The sequence below is a fragment of the Pezoporus wallicus genome, unplaced genomic scaffold (genome assembly GCF_028554395.1).
Source record: "Pezoporus wallicus isolate ANWC-B61680 ecotype Strahan unplaced genomic scaffold, APGP_CSIRO_Pwel_v1 contig_8232, whole genome shotgun sequence".
In the NCBI taxonomy this organism is placed as follows: domain Eukaryota; kingdom Metazoa; phylum Chordata; class Aves; order Psittaciformes; family Psittacidae; genus Pezoporus; species Pezoporus wallicus.
Window position 1 is genome coordinate 1,961,524 of NW_026637105.1, and position 18,106 is coordinate 1,979,629.

General features: G+C 49.4%; 1 protein-coding gene across 2 annotated transcripts; it reads right to left on the minus strand.

The window, feature by feature from the left end:
- Nucleotides 1–436: 436 nt before the first annotated feature.
- On the minus strand, nt 437–16,882 carry INPP5B (inositol polyphosphate-5-phosphatase B). Of its 2 annotated transcripts, XM_057403540.1 has the most exons (21): nt 16,675–16,882; nt 15,637–15,734; nt 15,244–15,273; nt 14,697–14,807; nt 10,747–10,840; nt 9,145–9,315; nt 8,500–8,601; nt 7,977–8,091; nt 7,225–7,341; nt 6,216–6,403; nt 5,574–5,685; nt 5,320–5,429; nt 4,800–4,935; nt 4,103–4,213; nt 3,316–3,478; nt 2,924–3,159; nt 2,246–2,359; nt 1,784–1,868; nt 1,282–1,409; nt 979–1,090; nt 437–858 (listed from the first exon to the last, which is right to left on the minus strand). In XM_057403540.1, the coding sequence occupies exons 1-21, from the start codon at nt 16,875–16,877 to the stop codon at nt 734–736; spliced, it is 2,661 nt and encodes an 886-aa protein (XP_057259523.1). In that variant the 5' UTR covers nt 16,878–16,882; the 3' UTR covers nt 437–733. The 2 variants fall into 2 exon arrangements, with proteins under 2 accessions (XP_057259523.1, XP_057259522.1); XM_057403539.1 differs by lacking the exons at nt 14,697–14,807; nt 15,244–15,273; nt 15,637–15,734; nt 16,675–16,882 and adding an exon at nt 14,163–14,223.
- Between the last annotated feature and the right edge of the window lie 1,224 nt (nt 16,883–18,106).

Below are 18,106 nucleotides of genomic sequence, written 5' to 3' on the forward strand. Positions count from 1 at the left end.
TGCCCTTCGCTGGCCCTGCTCCAGCACCTCAATGTCTCTCCTGTAGTGAGGGGCCCAGAACTGAGCACAGGATTCAAGGTGCAGCCTCACCAGTGCTCAGGGCAGGGGCGCAATCCCTTCCCTGCCCCTGCTGCCGCACTGGTGCTGATACCAGCCAGGATGCTGGGGGCTTCCTGCTCATGCTAAACTCCATCAATCAGCACCCCCAGGGCCTTTTCCACTGAGCAGCTTCACTCGAAGGTGGGTGCCAGGAGGATGGAGCCAGACTCTCTCCAGTGGTGCCCAGTGACAGGACGAGGAGCAATGGCCGTAAACTAAAACACTGGAAGTTTCACCTCAACATGAGGAAGAACTTCTTTCCATTGAGGGGGGCAGAGCACTAAACCAGCCAACATCCAGGACAGGCAGATCAGCCGATAAAAGGCACTGAGAACTCTTTATTTAAATAACACAGACTTAAAAGTCTGAGTTTTAATACAACATAAATAAAATACAGTGTTAAGTATCAGCTTTTATATTTCTGCTTGTCTACATACAGCTTATTTAGAAATCTTACATACTTTACACCTTAAACAGTGACAGCTGATTCAGACTCCCTGCTCTGTGCCTTCAAAAGCCATAGATTGTATAAAATACTGTGATATGTATAAAAAAAAAAAGCCAGTATACTGTACAAACCCAATATTTTTACAGTAATTTGATATCTAAAAATAAGATTAGCTGCATCTGAGATTCACGGTAGATTGTCTTCTCTCAAGAGGAATTGATGGATAAATTGCTGAGCTTTACTCTTTTCAGTCATATCAGGTGGAGGGTGTCCAGGAGGAGGTCGAAGTAACAAGCCACCAAAGATACTGGCTGTATTCGTAACAGAAAAGAGGAATCAATAAAGCAGACAGGAAGACCTGCTCAGCAGCAGGGCAGCAAGGGTAATTCCCCCAGAATACCCCAACAGAAGGGGTATTCTGCTCTCCTTACCAAGAATATTCACATCCAAATGGTTTTTCCCTGAATTTTTCAGTAGTTCTCGTAGAAATGCCATGAGATAGTCAAACACATTCTTATGGCACGCTGGCAGGTTAGAGATAATCTGAGGAGGGGAGAAAAAAACAGCATTTACATTGAAAACACACAAATGGCTTAGCAGCATCTGTTACCAACACCACCCTGTCTGCCCTTCATAACCAAAAAGCACCATTCCTGAGAGCAAAAAGTAGTCTGGGCATAACCCAGTTCGCCTGCCTTCCCTCTGGAACTAGAGAACAGTGAAGCCAGCAATACCTGGCAGCTCTGAGGGTAGTTGTTGGCACTCTCCAAACAGCTGCTGTAGAACCTGGAGCAGATGACCGGCTCAGGCAGGCTTTCCAGGAAGAGCAGCAGGGCTTCTGCTACCGAGTGGTTGCTGCCAACTGATCCAAAGAGGGTTAAGGAAGAGGCAAGTACAATGTGATCTGGTTTGGTCACATTTCTGCTCAAACATTAATCTTTGCCTAAGTCTCCAAAAACCTCTCCTATTGTTCACAGCTTTGAGTTACATCACTTCACATAGCAAGCTGTTTCCTTTGGCAGTTGGACTCTTACATGATTCATCAACACTGCAAGGAATTAGTGGAGGCATTAGTACTGACAACAGGGAGTAGCAGGAACTGCAGAGCTCAGTTACCCCAAGACGAGACACAATGATTTAAAAACCATAGCAGAGCACAATAGATTGATCAAATCCTTTCCAGCTTTGATGACTGAGGTGTAGTGGGCTTTACCAGACATCAGACTGAAAGGATACGGAGGGTATCGTGCATTCCTTTGTCCAAACAATCTCGGATTTGCTCAAATTCAGATCTGAGGCCTGGTTGCTGAAAGAGATCCTCCTGCAAAGACCAGTAGTCGTTCTCAAGTGAAATAAAAGTTCTTTGGATAAATAAAGCAATGTTGTTGTAAGCTGGCTGGAAAAATCTCTCTAAATTGTTAAGTATCAGCACAAATCTCACCATGAGGAGCTCTAGCAAGGCTGCTGTGCAGGAGCAAGCAATGCAGGAGGGAGGCTGGTGATGCAAGCTACACACAGACAAGGTCACTAGCCTGAAATGGTGCAACCAATGGTGCACCAGGACCACTTATCTCAATGCCCTTTATCTCTCTCTACCATTGGCCACAGTTCACAACAACTGCTATTACCAGTATCCTCTTCAAAACTAAACCCGATGCAAACCAGTTATTTTGAGTTCACAGTATGAACGCTGCCCACCTGCTGAGAAGCGTTGCGGTACAAGTGATCCACCATCATCCACAGCTCTTTTGGGATGTCCATTGGCTTTTCAGCTGGAACAGCATCATCACTCATTTCTAGTGGCATCAGGGTCTGAGGGAAGGAGGTGTGGGGAGAGGGGGGAAGAAAGAAAGGGAGAAAAAAGGCAGCTAGCCAAGTTCTTGCTAATACCCGAGAGTTATGACTTGCTGAGAAACTGCAGCTTCACTCACAACTTCATGCAAGACTAGTACAACAGGCACATTTGTATCTGAAGTCCAGACAGAAGAAACAAGCTGCTCTCATAAACATGCTTCACGTGCACTTAGCTGTATAGAAGCATTACATCATGCCTCATCTACACACACATCTCCATTCCATGCGGAGAAAGCCAAAGGCTTGGGGAAAAGATCCACATTTAGAAGTTGCACACCTTTTTTAAACATGCAGGCAGAGCAAATGGATCTTACTTCCAGTGCTCTCTATATGAAATGGGTTGGTTCCTCCATGTGAAGAACTAGGGCAGGGTGTGCAGACGGGGCACTGGAGAGCACAAGCTGTATCAGCATTCTCAGACTATGGACCAGGGAAGTGGAAGAAGGCTCTTTAAGGATAAAGACTTAACATCTAGTTTAATGGTTCTTGTGGGTTCAGAAGAGAATCTTGTCTGAAACTCACAAGTTTCCAAATGGATTCTGCTGACATATCCTGGATCGGTTCCCTCATGTGACACAGCGTATGAATAGGAGACCCAAAGCAACTTGGCAAGTAGTTGCCTGTTACAGATAGAAAATAATCCTTCCCCCTGTTCAGGTGCAAGACCAAGATATCTTCAAGTTTTTCCTCTCCAGAGTTTAAGTGTGTCGCTGTAGATTTATTAACAAACACCTCCAGCTCAATTGTGATCTCAGCATCTGCCAGAAGACAAAAAACCCAACATACTTCATTACAAAAAGGTATTAAACCAATAAGCCTGCAAACAGGCAGAAGAGTCTAAAACAGCAGAGAGAACTAAGACACAAGGTGACAACAGTAGCTCATTGACAAGAGATGAACAATGAGGAGCTCACCTGAGAGCAGAAAGCCCTTACTGGGATTAGCAATGAGCCACTCCTTACAGTAGCTTTCCTCATCTGGTTTGCTGATAAATTCGAACTGGCAGGGCACTTGTCCATTGCGGATTGTAAACCTCTCCACCTGCAGCTGCATGTATTTCACATCCTCAAAATGGAACTAGAAACAAATACCAGTCACCATTATCAGCCAAGTCCACCTTGCCAAGCACCAGCAGCAATTTCTGTCCTGTGGTTTAATCATTAAGCAGCAAAATACTCAGATTAACCCCCTTGCTCCTGCATCCCATCTCTTCCAGGACTACACAGGATTACATTTGCTTACTCTATATGCTAAGGCAACTGTATCAGGGCCCTTTAAAACAAACATTCCCCTCAAATAACCTCAATGAAACCTGAGTACAAGATAACTGAAGCCCCAAATGTCTCATTTGCTTATCTTTTGTAGGCCCCAAAACAAAGCAAATGCCAGGTTTGTGACCTTCTCCAAATCCTCCAGAATTTACATTTTATGTTTCAAAGAACAAGTCAGAGCAAGGGCCACAAACTGTCCTTTTGCTCTCACCCCACCTCAGGGAGCAGCACAGCCTATGTTTCAGTCTGGTACTGTGGATGGAATTTATCTGCATCTAAACAGAAACTACTATTTCTAGGGCTTGTAAACAGAGACCAGTTGGAAGACGAATTATTATTGCTCTTTGGAACCAGACCCCATGGTCTAGAATCCATCTTCTACCAGTGGAATATGGGGTCTAGGGAATCACAGCACAGGAACATACCCTACCTCTCTCCGTGAAAGGGTCACCGAGGGAATGTTGGCATTCTCCAGCTTATCCAGGGAGCGCACTATTTCCTCGAAGGCTTTTCGGTAGAGCTCCTTATCCACAACTTTCACCTGAAAAGGACACAGACTGCAGCAACAGGCACTGACTGCACCTCTGTGGGAGAGCTGTAACACAGCTGGAAACATGAAGCGACTTGATTTTAACAGCACACCAGTGTATACAACATGTGTAATGAACAGAGACCACCTGGAGCACTCACCCTCCAAGATCCCCTGGGGATCCAACAGTAAAGGACCTTGCCATAACTAGCAAGTAGTAGTAGAGCAGCTCTTGTGGGTTTTCCTAAAAGCCTGAAAACACTCTGCTGTGTTATTTGGTGTAGAATTCCTGCACTGCAAGTTTCTGTGTTATTAGGAAAATAACAAAACAAAAAGGCTAAAGAACACTTCTGAACAAACACCTCCAGATATTCAGGCATTATTCTGCTTCACCGAGTCATTTAACGCAACCCTGGCTTACTAGAACCACAGTCCTACCTCAGTATCTTATCTAGCCCACCTTTTAAACCATTGTTTTCTGTGGATGCCATAAAAGCAAGAGAGGGAATTTGGCAGAAGAACCTGCCCCCTCCTTCCTGCTCTCCCCATGCAGAGCACAAGGTCAGCAAGTTATTTCCTTCAGCACTAATGTACTTACCCCAATTTCAAACATGGAGCTAACTGGCTTATGGTCACTGATCTTCAAAGCCATATGGCTGCGATAGCTCAGCTGGGTGATGTTCTGCCCTTTCCAGAGTATCCGATCACACCAGGCTGGAATGCGACACTTCTCACTGCAACAGAGGTCCAAATGAGTTTCCAGGCACAGGGCAGGTGGGGCAACAATGCAAGGCACAATCCTGCTCTCCCACAGACTTGGTGTTTTGTTGATGTGAAAATACAACTCTATCAAAGTTGTATTTTCTACAGTTGCTTTTGCTAGTTATAAATGTCTACTATAAGGTATCTCTGTAGCATGCTTTACTTTCTACTTCTTTACTACCTCTAGTGGAAGGTGTCTCTGCCTATGGGAGGGAGTTAGAACTGGATGAGCTTTAAGGTCCCTTCCAACCCAATAGCTATAACCTCAGAACCGCTCCTACTTATAGCCATTAACTCTGCAATTCTTTTTAGCTTTATTTCCTTTGGTAGCATCACACATGAGGCACCCACCGTACCTTGTGTCCCAGTCATCACAGCCAGCATCATATTTGTATGTTGGCTGGAAAGAAATCTCTCCCTCTGTAAAGCCTTCAAAGGCTGCATTTGCATCCATTTGCCTCTTTAGCTAGGAAAGAAAAAAGGATAAAAAAATGTAATTTTCAGTAAGCTCAAGCTCAGCTCCCATATGAGCTAAAAAGGAGATGTCCAGCCCTGCAGTTTCTAAGTAGCACCCTCCAGCACCACCTGCAGGTAGGTGAGACATCAGTACCTGGTCATACTGGCAAAGCTCTAGAAACGCTTTCTCATCTACAAGCTGCTTCACTTTTGCCACATCCAGATCCTCCAGCCGATAGTTGAGGTCCCCCAACCATAGAATCACACTGAAAGAGAACGTACACCACAAGTCTGCACAGAGGCCTGAGGATGTCCAAAGCACAAGCTGGCAGCGCCGCAGCCGTGCCTCAAACCACCCAGTGCCAGCAGGAGCTCTTCTCTTCTTCAGCAGGATCAGGTGGATGCTTCTCCATCAGAGAGAACACGACTGAAAACTTGAAAGAGAAGCTACATTTTCTGCCTTTGCTGGGTTTAATTCCTACTCTGCATGCTTGTCGCTATCTCTTAATAACTGGTACTTTTAATGGTCCACACTCATTAAATCCCACAACCCACTTGGGAAACTGATGCATATTATCACCCCATTCCCACTCCATGTTGAAAACAAAAGAACCTGGAATAGCATAAGAAGGCAAGGGACTTGTCAGCACTGTATGGGTACAACTCTCAACAGCAGGCTTATGGCAGATCACTGGGCACCCCTTCTTACAACCCTGCTGAGAGAACATCATGCCCCAGTACATTCAGATGGTTCTTCCTTGCCACATGCAGCAATTCCCAGAGTCAGGAAGCATACTCATGTTTGCCAATAGTGAGAGGGGGCAAATCTGGATCCGACTGGCAGAACTGCATCCGAGAGCAGATGTCTTTGAAGTCCTGGTTCCTCCGTTCGTATTCCTCCATGTGAGCTGCGAGGTGGGAATTCACAATGCACACACTAGTGTTATGGAACTTAAACCTTATGGCAACACCACCTTTGTTACCCTGAAAGATAAAGACAAAGACATTGGTCAGAAGCTTCTACACAACAGACGAATCCACAAAGGAGTTACTCAAGGTGGCCAAGCCAAAAGACATTGAAGCAGATGGTTTAATTGCAGAGGAAGGAAAAGGCTGAAAATGCCACTGACAGTTAGTGCATGAATTGAAGCTAGTAACTCACGTGAAGGTTGCACACAGCAAGCACACAGAGCTCAGTTTGTAATTCAGGAATTAGCTAACACAAAAGGAAAGTAAAAATCACTAAGATCTGCTCCATTACTTCAGCAAGTCCTGAAACCAATTTAGCCACAAACTGCATCTTTTAACACAAACCAGAAGAGAACTGTAAATGGAGGGGGAAGCACATGGCTTATCTGGTCAAACCCACCACTGACAAGGTATAAAAAACTACAGAAACTACGTTCAAAGGGCACAGATTTCATTCAGTGGTGTGGAACATGCAGGAATTCCTCCTCAGGAAAACTAATCTGGATAGACACGTTCATGTTTCTTCTACTCACATCTCCCTGTGTTACTTGCTTTGAGCAGAATCACAGCCAGCAACAAAATCACATAAGAGCCAGGCCCCACACAGCCCAGCATGTGCAATCAGGAAGAAAAGGCCTTCAAAGATTCTCCCTCAAGGTCTTTGAGCCTTTGCAAGCAGAGGGCAATTCCCTCTGGCAACACCTGGAGCTGGCAAGAGGACAGGACTAGGTGCTTCCAAAGGCAGCTGCATCTCTCAGCTGGAGGAATAACCACTACGTTTAAGGAAAGGGCTCTCTAGGGCTTTTCTCCATCTCACACACAGTGGCCATTCTTACCATCCTCCCCATGATTCCAGTTCCCACAGTCTCAGCTTCCACCTCAGAGATGTTCAAAGCAAGTTCCGCTTTCACATACAACAGAAGCATGATTCCCACGAGCCGCACAAGTTTCACCTGGAAAACAGATCCTGTTCCATTAAATACTTGAATGGGAAAAGTTTGGAGTGAGAAGGAACATCACCCCCCAGTGCACAACACAGGCCACCAAATACAGATGGAGAGAGTTCCAGGCTCATCCAACAGAGCAGCTGGGCCCAGAAGTGCTCCCAGCAGCACAGCACAGGGAAGAGCCAGGGATCAGCACCCCAGTAAATGAAGCTGAAGCCCAAAGCAAAACCTCCAGCACAGGCACAGCTCATGGAAGGAGGTTCCCTTCAACAGTGACAAGAAACAAGAAACCTAAGGAGCAGGAGCCAAAATGGAAGTAGCATTCCTACCAAGATACCTTCACAACTCATTCCACCATACCCTGTGGAGACAGACACGGGAGAAGCTAAGATATTTCCTATTCTCTTCCCCCATGATAGCAGGAGCTTCCTTTATGCATGGATGCCTAGCTCTGGTCTCCTGTCCTGCCCTCACCTTGGTACCCTGCACAGCAACCCTCCCTGCTTCACCTTCAGAGCACTTCTGCCTGACCAAGAGCTATAGACAATGAACCTCTGGAATTTGCAGCGACTGAGAACAAGGAAAACCAAAGAGAAAAGAGGCTCATGTGGAAATCAAACCTTCCCAAAAGCTGCATTTACCTTTGCATATTTGGCATCTGGGTGAAGACTGTCAGTTACAGCTTTAAACCACTCTTCTTCCTTCGGTGTGTCATTGAAAAAGAAGGCTTCTTTACTCAGATCAAGCTCCTGGAAACTGTGTTAAGAGGAAGGAACCCATGGATGCATGCACTTGTTTGTAAGTTTCCAACCTTTCCTTCTGGGAAAGAACTGAATCAATTTATACTCACTACATTTATAACTGAAAACTCAAATTCAGTTATGCAGATTTTAGAGTATGTTAAGTGTAAAAAGCTCAATTACTGTTAGGATTAAACTGAATGGCATTACAGATTTTGGAATACTGCAGTGCCAGAATTCAAGCACTACCACATTTACAGCCCTTCCAGCCTGTGCAAACACATACTCTAAAGCTGTGCAATGGAGTAAGGCAGTGCAAACATTCCTCAGCTGTAGTGTCTTGGCTAAACCTGTACGCTACCAATTCACAGGCAAGCAACCCACAGTGAAGGTGTGGAAGGATGGGCCAGAAAGAGACACTCACCCCACACAGTAGATGTCTGGAGGCTCAGCATCACATCTCAGCCAGGGCTGGAGGCTCTCTTTGGGTGACTGACCGTTCACATTGTATGTCCCCACAAAAAATCTGCAAAGAGAGTCACTAAATCCCAGCACTGCAATTGTAGAGCTGATGGAAATACCCCTATTAGTAACCCATATACTTAATACTACGTATAATTGATTAGCAATAAGATGTTTCCAGGGGGGAATTAGGAAAATGTGACAAAATTTAAAGCCCTAAAATGATCTAGTTACAGCAGCATCTTTACAGACAACACACATATTTACATGTAGTATAGAAAAGAAAGAAGACTACATGCTAAGCAGTGACCAGAGCGGTGAGAGAGAAGGTCAGAGGCGCACAGAACTGATGCACATCCAGACACAGTCTGAAATAAGCACAGGAAAAAGTCATTTTAAAAAGGCCATTTTCTCAACAAGAACCAGGAGGCCTCAACAGAGACATGAATGAAATTCTTCTCTGCTAATGCCTAAGTGGGGAAAGCAAGCTCTTCTGGGAAGTACGGATCACACTTTCCTAGCGTACATCAAACCTAGATGAAATAACAGCTTATGCTAATAAACTTACACCCCACAAGGAGAAGTCCTTCTCAGGAATGACCGTTACCTGAAGTTCTGGATGTATGTGTAGGAACCCTCCTGTTGTAGAAGCTGAGATTTAACAATAGTATCTCGCAGTCCAAACTTTGGCTCTGATAAGATTGAAGCCTTGTCTGACACCATGACGCTGGAGGACCGCACCATTTCAGTTGTCACTTCAAGTCTGGGTTTGTTTTGCCTGGAAACAAAAGCAAAACTGTCTGATGAAACCCAGGATATGCACACACCCTGAACAGCTTCTTTCTGCCACCGAGGACTTGAGTCACACTTATCTGTTTAATGGATGATAATCGATGTTTGGGATAAGCAAACAAGACCAAAAGGAGCATTTCTTGTATCTATAGATAAACCCAGTGTAACTGAAATAACAAATGGTTTTCCCTAACATGGTGCAACCTGTTGGTTCACAGCAGGTCTTACTCACACCTCGATGTTGATACAAAACCTGTACACCTTTCCTGCTTCCTGGAGCAAGGAGATGCAAATCTCATCTCCTGCTGCCCCTGCTTAGCCTTTCTGACCTCAGCAGAAGCAAAGCCTCTGGTGGTAAACTCCCAGCTCTGCCTACCAAGGAGGAAGCACAGAATGGGTGGAGGTAGACCTGGTTTTATTTAGTGTCTCATGGCTCTGCAAACTCCTTTTGCAATAGCACTAATGCCACAGCTTGGGAGTTCCCACACCAAAAGGATGATGATAAGAATTTAAGGTCACCAACTCACACACCGATGCCAAGGACAGCACACAGGCTTTGAAGGATACACAAAGTCCTGGGAACTGGAAAATGAAACTGTGACATTTTAAGAGTGTATCTGTGGGACAGGGTGGCCCTAAGCCAAAGCTCTCTGAATTCCAAATAAACAAGGCTAGCAGCTCCTGTCCTACTAAACTTCCAAACTATGCCCAAATAGGGGACTAGCAGGACTGTCCCTGAGAGACTGCACTGAAATTCCCACTAAAGCTCTGACAGCATCCTTGTGCTGAACTTTCTCCTCTCCTAACTACAATCTGCAGACTCTAATCTCAAACAGTTGACAACTTCTGCTCTAGATTCCACCCCTCTGGGGACTGCAGCCGATGCAGCCGCTCCCAGACGGACCCAGATAATGCAGCCACAAAGACTGCTCGAGCACTGGTGCGTGCACAGACCTCACGTGCTGCCGCCAGAGATGAACTTCCCCAGTCGGCTTCCCACTGAAAACAAGGAAGCAGAAAGATCGCTGCACTTTCTTTTGCTTTCTCTAGACATCAAAGCATCAACAATCTGCTCATCGCAGTTCATTCCATCCGCATGCAATAGAGTACCCAGAACTTGTATATATTTACTGCCACTCTAAAGAGATCCTCTGTGGAGGAGACCCATAGCTAAACCAGCAAAGAAACCTTGCCAGCACACTGACTCCTCACTAGACCTTCCACAAAGAGCTGACATGCACAACTCTCCCTTCACGTGAACGCTCCCTGGCAGTGTTCAAGGCCAGCTTCAACGCAAGGGCTTGGAGCAACCTGCTCTAGTGGAAGGTTTCCCTGCCTGTGGGTCCCTTCCAACCCAAACCAGGCTGGGATTCAACTGCTTCACCAAAAACTACACAAAAAGAGAGAGATACCATACCCAGGAGCACTTCTATCAGTGCTGTCGTAGCTCTGGTTCTGAGTAACCACAGGCTTTTTTCCATTCTGTTTGACGCCTTCAGAGCCAACCACTTCTGCAAAGAAAAACAACAAAACCAAAGAGTTTCACATTTAACACAAAATGGTCTTTGATTTATCAACACACTCCTGCACACACTGGCAAAAATCTGTCAGCAGAGTATTAGATCTGTGTGGAGAAACAAAGCACCCCGCAGCCTCTCTCCGTTACCTGAGAGATCTAATTTAATGTGACAGAACTGTTCTGTGACGATGCAGCTTCCCCTCTAGAGGAAGAATTGCCACTAGGACGTGGTGGGGTCACAGAGAGCAGCAGAGCTGTTGGCTCTCCATCAGAGCTAAGCCAAACCAGGACTTAGCAGCACAAAATCCATGGCTTTATCCTAGGAATCTAAAAAATGTAGGTTAATAACAGGGTTTTCCTTTCTGAAGGAAAGCAGGAAGTACAAAGAAAGGAAAAGGAAAAAAAAACAAGCCCCCAAAAACCTCACCGCCATTTAAAGGGTTTCTACTTATCTACAAGCAGATAGCAAAGCACAAGCATCTCCCCACTCAAGACCATGTAGAACAGAGTCACCACATGAGTCCACTGTACCGCAGCAGAAACAAGTGCCTCAATGCAAAACAACCACCTCAAGATGCTGCCACTTAGCACACAAATCTAATGATGATACAGAACCTGTTGTTAAGATTCTAAGGTTCCAGTCATTCAGCTGAGCTGCTCTTTCAGTGAGCACAGCCCAGAAGAATTAAAATGTTATTGTTGTCATAATACGTGCTCCAGGACAAGAGCACAAACCAGAAATAGAACCCGAAGTACTTTTACTGAGGCACTCAGGATATAAACAACCTGACAAGAAGTGGCCGTGTTCTCAGCTTGGAAAACCTCTTCTGCCCAAGAGCCCTCTGAAAATAAAGACTGTGTAAGAGGATTTATCAGAGCCTGGCTACAGAAGAGCCTGTGACTCAAACCTCATTATGGATCACGCAGCCAAAGCCACACAGGGCTGAACAGGAGCATACACAGCTCAGAGATGTGTTGCAAAGCCCGGTCTTGTTGAGCTGGGATGGAGCTCACCACAGTACTTCATACAGGCATTAAGTACTGCAGCAGTGCTGCCTGAGCCTCTGCAAGCTCTCCTGTAAAGACCAAGCAATGTAGAGAGATAGGACAAGAGCTTTACGCTAAAAGAGAGAAGATTTAGAGTAGATATTAGGCAGAACTTCTCCCCTGTGAGGGTGCTGAGGCACTGGCACAGGGTGCCAAGAGAAGCTGTGGCTGCCCCATCCCTGGCAGTGCTCAAGGCCAGGTTGGACACAGGGGCTTGGAGCAAGCTGCTCCAGTGGAAGGTGTCCCTGCCCATGGCAGGGGTTGGAGCTGGAGGAGCTTTAAGGTCCCTTCAACCCAAACCATTCTAGGATTCTATGACTTGTGTCCTGCTCAGTGCTGCTGGCACAGCCACTGCATGATCCATAGATCACGGTCATGGACCACACTTTGGAATTTTAACCTCATTAGCAGAAATCAGTTTCAGGTAGGCTTCTCCTAAGAAAGCCACTCTGGAAAAGGGCTGTTTCCCTGGGACAAATTTATATCCAGATACAGATAGCCAGAGGGATCTATGAGTTAGCAAACTGGAGTATTTAGCAAGGTAATGACCTTGTTCAGTAATTGAACTGGGCACAGAAATGAAGAGCTATGTGCAGAGATTACAGAACAGCAGGAAGTGCACGGTCTGAATCAGGCAGGATTTGCAGCTAAAGGAGATTAAAGCAGGAATAAAGATGCTCTTGTTAAAAACATGCACTGACATTATAGTGCCACAGCAGGAAAATGTATTGTACCTTTTAGATAACACAGAATTTGCACTAAAGTGTTCAGAAGGGAGAATTAAATTAGTCCTGCCATTAGTTAGATGAGCCTTAGCCAGTCTGCTCTCTGCTTAATGGAAGTGTAAGCAGCAATCCATGCAGGACTGGGCTACTCCAGCCTGGAGAGAAGTAAGTTTGCTCTCTTCAGGGTTCCAAACGAAGCAGCACCACAGTTATGACTGTGACTGCACAGAGACAGGTTGTTGGGTAGGGGTTTTAACCAAAATTGCGAACAGAAACCGTACAAGGTGAAGCATATTTGAATCCCTTTACAGATGCTCTCATTCACCAGCCAGCTTTAATTCACAGAGGAGGTAATGAACTAATATCACTTTACTGTCTATCAAGTTGCACCAGGGAAGGTTTAGGTTGCATATTAGGAAAAAAGGCTTCACCAAAAGGTTTATCAAGCACTGGAACAGGCTGCCCAGGGCAGTGGTGGAGTCACCATCCCTGGAGGTATTGAAGAGCCTGTGGATGTTGCCCTTAGGGACATGGTTTAGTGATGGACTTGGCAGTGCTGGGTTAATGGTTGGACTCCATCTTAACGGCCTTGTCCCACCTAAACAGTTCTATGATTCAACTAGCAAATGGGAGTATTTATACAGCATTTAAATGTGCTTTGATTTGCATATCAAAGTTGCTATCTCAGTATGCATGTTAATTTAAGGACAGAATGAGACACAACTATTCCTGGAAGACAAAACCTCATTCTATACCGATTTATGTTCCGAAAGACCCCAACAGATGGCAGAGAGCATCTTCCTCTGCTAATACAAGAGGAAAGAACCAAAACCAAACCAACCAAAACTCCTAGTCCAAAAAGCCTGGACTCCTCTGACTCAACATCGTAAAATCAGAGAATCCCAGGTTGGAAGGGTCCTCAAGAATCACCTGGTCCAACCTGTCTGGGCAAAACATGACCTAGACTATCGTCCTAAACACAATGAAGCCTTGAAAAGGCAACTTGACCAAAGCTCAGAGGCACGATTTGATAGGGGAACTACTCCCCAAGGAGCTCACCATTCATAGGGTGTTACTCCGCTCTAGAAACAGCAAAACCACAGTAACAAAGGGCCGGGGTTGTGTTTCGTTCAGCCTGTTTTGCCTCCCGAGCACAAGATACGCCCAGGTCTCTCCCAGCCGGTTCCAGGCTCCACACTCTCACACGAGGGGCCCGTCCCGCACTGCAACCCCGAACTTCGCCCCTTTCCCTCCTCTGCTCTGACTTCGAGGAATCGCTGCGGTGCTCCGCGTGTCCCCACACCTGCGCTCCGCAAACAGGGACGCGGCCGGGCCGAGCCGCTCCGCCCCGGACCCACCGAAGCCCCGGCGATCCCCGCCGCGGGCGTCGTCCCCCGCAGAGCGGCCGGGCCGTGCCCGAGCACCGGCGTTCCCCGCATTAACTCCGGGCTACCGGAGAGCGCAGCTCCCCCGCCCGCCCCGCTCCTTACCCTTCCCTTCCCTCCCCGTCCCGTTCCGCTCTCCGGTGGGACCCGCGCTCACCTCGGCGGAGCCGCCGGCCCGCGGACATCGCCGCAGCTCGGCGCCGCCACCGGCCCCAGCCCGCCCCGGCTCAGCACCGCCCCAGCGCCCGCCCCGTTCCGGCAGCAGGCGGCGGCAGCACCGAGCGCGCCCTCCGCGGGGGTCGATCCAAGGGCTCAGAGCCCCGAGCGACCGCGCGGAGGGACCGGAGGCGAGCCCCGGGAGGAGCGGGGTGAGCGCGGGGCTGATCCTCGCCTCCGGGGCGGGAAGGGCAACGGGAGGACAGGGCGAGAGGGAGGGCACACGGCGGGAGCTCTGCTTGGCCCTCACGGGCTCCAAACGAGCTCCGGTGCAGCCTTTGGAGAGCAGGTACCAGCACCTGCTCAGCGAACACACCGAGCATCCCCGCCGAGCTGCGAGAGGAGCCGCCACGCTGCGAGCTGTAACAACTGCGGGCAAGTTTCAGGCACTCTTCAGCAGGGACCAGGTGAGTGCCTGCACCTCCATCCACCACCAACCCCAGGGGTCACATCCAGCCCGTGATGGAGCTCGTACCTTCCCGGCACCGGCTGACCTCCCGCAGGAACGCGCGTGTGTGGGAACCGAAAGGCAACTGCACCGTGAATTCATCATCTTCTGAAGTGATCAGGACAGTCACGTCACAGCCTCAAGACATGGGGAGAAAAAGAGTTCCTGGGGTCAGCCCTCAGCAACTGAGCATCTCCTGCGCTCTGCAGCAGCGGGTTAATGCATGCAGACTTAGCAACAAGCCTCTCCAAGCTACATTTTACATGAGAATGCCATTTAAAAACGGAAAAGTCATCATTTATAATAATTTCTACCCTGTTCACTCAGTGACAATGATTAATCTTCCAGCAGCAGTTTAAAAGCCTCTGGAAGAAACATTCCTTTGGTTGAGCGGGGGGAACAATACTTGTTAACATGAATGAATCACAGCAAACAACACCCCAAGACCCGCAACAGGAGCCAGACAAGATCCCCCCACTCCATAGTCCGGACCACCAGAGCCCCTGCTCCAACCCCATGGAGTGCAGCTGCTGCAAGGGCCCAGGAACGCTCAGAACACCACAAGAGAACTCACCAAGGACGTGAAGGTCAGTGTCAATTACAACTGCAAACGTAAAACACAGGTTTGGTTACTAAGCAAGGCAACAGGTTCACAGCCCGCGCTGATGAGCTGAGGTTAGCAAGCTCAGTAGGTTCCTCAAATCCCAAGTATTCCTGGTATGCACAGAGACAGGCAGAACAAACCTGCTGGGGCTGGGAAGGCCATGGCGTGCTCTGGGGTGCAGAGCAATTCATGTAGCAGGCCCTGGCAGCAGTGTGCATTGCACGCAGGAGTCACCAGGGATTACAAAATGACTTAGAAATGTGAAAGCTGAATAAATCCCAAATGTCATTAAGTAGAACAACAAACTATGGACTCCAAACTTTTCTTTGGGGCTGCCGCTAAGGCACCCAAGGGTGTTCATACCTTCTTCCACTGCAAACCCCTCGGTGATGGGGATGACTTTCTCCAGGCAGACATCCTCAGCCTCGATGGCCATCCGCCGGTGCGTGTATATGTGGATCCTGCAAGCACAGAGCAGACACAGAGGCAATGCCTCCTCGATTCAGGCATCGCTGCAGGTACAGACAGATCCCATCCCACCCAGGATCACCTGCGAGCACAGCCTCATGCCAACCCCAAAGCAGTTCTTGACTGTGCACCCAGCCAGCTGCTCACCCATCATCTGAATACAAATGAATTGTAGACTCCCGGAATCCCAGGCTGGAAGGGACCTCAAGGATTTTCTGTCCAACCTTTCTAGGCAAAGCATGAGCTAGATTCGATGGGCCAGCAGCTTGCGCAGCTGAATCATAGAAGGGCTGAAAGGGACCTTAAGGCTCATCCAGCTCCAACCCCTGCCTCGGGCAGGGACCCCTTCCACTGGAGCAGCTTGCTCCAAGCCCCTGTGTCCAACCTGGCCTTGAACACTGCCAGGGATGGGGCAGCCACAGCTTCTCTGGGCACCCTGTGCCAGCGCCTCAGCACCCTCCCAGGGAAGAGCTTCTGCCTAAGAGCTCATCTCAGTCTCCCCTCTGGCAGGTTCAAGCCATTCCCCTTGGCCTGGCCCTACAGGCCCTTGTCCCAAGCCCCTCTGCAGGTTTCCTGCAGCCCCTTCAGGCACTGGAGCTGCTCTAAGGTCTCCCCTTCAGGAGCCTTCTCTTCTCCAGGCTGAACAACCGTAACAATGCCCAGCGTTGGGAAATCCACCACTTCCCCGGCGACATCGTTCCAGTGCCGGAGTGTGCACGACTTCCCTCTTGTGTTCAGCCAGCACATCCCCAGGAGCAACCCGTACCGTACCCATCATCCCCGGCTCTCCCATCTCCATCTTCTTTATAGCCCCTTGAAACGAACGCGTCCGTGTCCTGGCCAACCCCAGCGGAGCGCAGGGCCCAGTGTCCCCAGTGCCCACCCGCAGCACGGCCCCGGACCCCCCCCCCCTTCCTCGGTCTTGTCACCTACGCGAGCCCGCGGCGGGTCTCCACCAGGCCCAGCAGCCGGCTCCCCCCGGCCAGGACGCCCTGCACCGCCTTCAGCTCAGCGTCAAGGAACGGCCGCGGCGAGACGGGACCCGCGGCCTCCCGCCGCACCCCCGGTGCAAAGGATACGATCCGGCACGTAGCGCCCTCCGCCAGGCTCTCCTGGATGACAACCGACTGGTCCATGCCCCGACCCCCGCTCTCAGCACCGCTGCCGGGCCCGGCCTCCTCCCCCCCGCACAGCCCCTTCAGGCCGGGCCTCCCCCGTTACCGGCCCCCGCAGCCGCCGCTTTTCCGTTACCCTGCGCGCCGGGGCCGCCGGAAATAACGGCACCGCCCCGGGAGGGCCCGGCCCGGAGCGCGGCTTGGCCGAGCGGCAGCGGGGTCGGGCCCGGGTCCTGCGGGCCGGGCCGGGCCGGCGCGGCACCGGCGGCTGGATGCAGCGGAACGGGCAGGGAGGGCTCATTCCATCAGGAGCACCTTGAGCTGTTTCCTTGCTGGATTTCAGGACCCGGCTGGCACAAGTCTGCTTATTGTTAATTATTATTACATTAATAACTACGGGACTTAATTAACACCGAGGGTGTGAGCCATCACCAGCCTTCTGCGTGGAGGTGGGGGAGTTTGGCCTAAGCCAGGTCTTCCCACAGATGCAGGAGCAATAGCCAAGATCTAGGGATTAGGAAACCCCAGAGCAGTCCCCATTAACGTAACTGCTCTCCCTCTGCCTCCCCGCTCCCGTCCCTGTGCTCCAGCAGCCATCCAGAGTGGATGAAGGACTGCAGATAGGAAATGAACAGTCTGAAATAGTCACTGTCAACCCCTGCTCTGACAAGAAACATAGAGCTGGGGTTGAGACAGAAAACCCCTTGGTTTGCTCCTGTGGATACACTGCTGCTGTGGCCTGAATCAGATTCCAAACACACCCTTGCGCCGTGCTTGGGATGCACTGGACCCGCGCCCCCTGTGACATGGAACGGGCTGGATACAGCTTCCACCAGGCTTTTCTCACCCAGCCCCACATGGGCTCCTCGCTGGCTCCCAGCCCACAGCCCCTCACCAGGGCTGGTAGAGCGAACCCCTTCCACCAGCGAAGCGGCCCCTCCAGGCCCTCCCCCGGAGCCCCGGCGCGCTCAGACACGCTCCAGCCCCTGACCAGAGCTCTGTATTTGTGCAGTCCTGGAAGAGACAGCGGAGCGGGCGCTGACACCGGTGCGTGCTACAGCACATCAGCGCTGGCTGGTGCAGGAAGAGGCTGGAGGTGGTTCACGTCACGGCTCTGCTTTAGCGGCAGAGAATCACGGCGGTGGAAGGGGATCAGCTACAACAGGAGATGCTTTGAGATGAATCCCGTTTTCCTGCTTCACAACTGGAGAGGAGACGCAGTTCCTAATTCCACCTACCCAGACAAGAGG

Bases quoted from the DNA above. Each gene is read 5' to 3' on its own strand.
- INPP5B (XM_057403540.1), bottom strand. From the start codon at position 16,877: ATGGACCAGTCGGTTGTCATCCAGGAGAGCCTGGCGGAGGGCGCTACG. The intron at 4,936-5,319 runs GTACGGTGGGTG...CCTCTGTTGCAG, and splicing joins TGTGATGACTGGGACACAAG to TGAGAAGTGTCGCATTCCAG. The intron at 1,869-2,245 runs GTGGGCAGCGTT...TGGTCTTTGCAG, and splicing joins ACCGCAACGCTTCTCAGCAG to GAGGATCTCTTTCAGCAACC.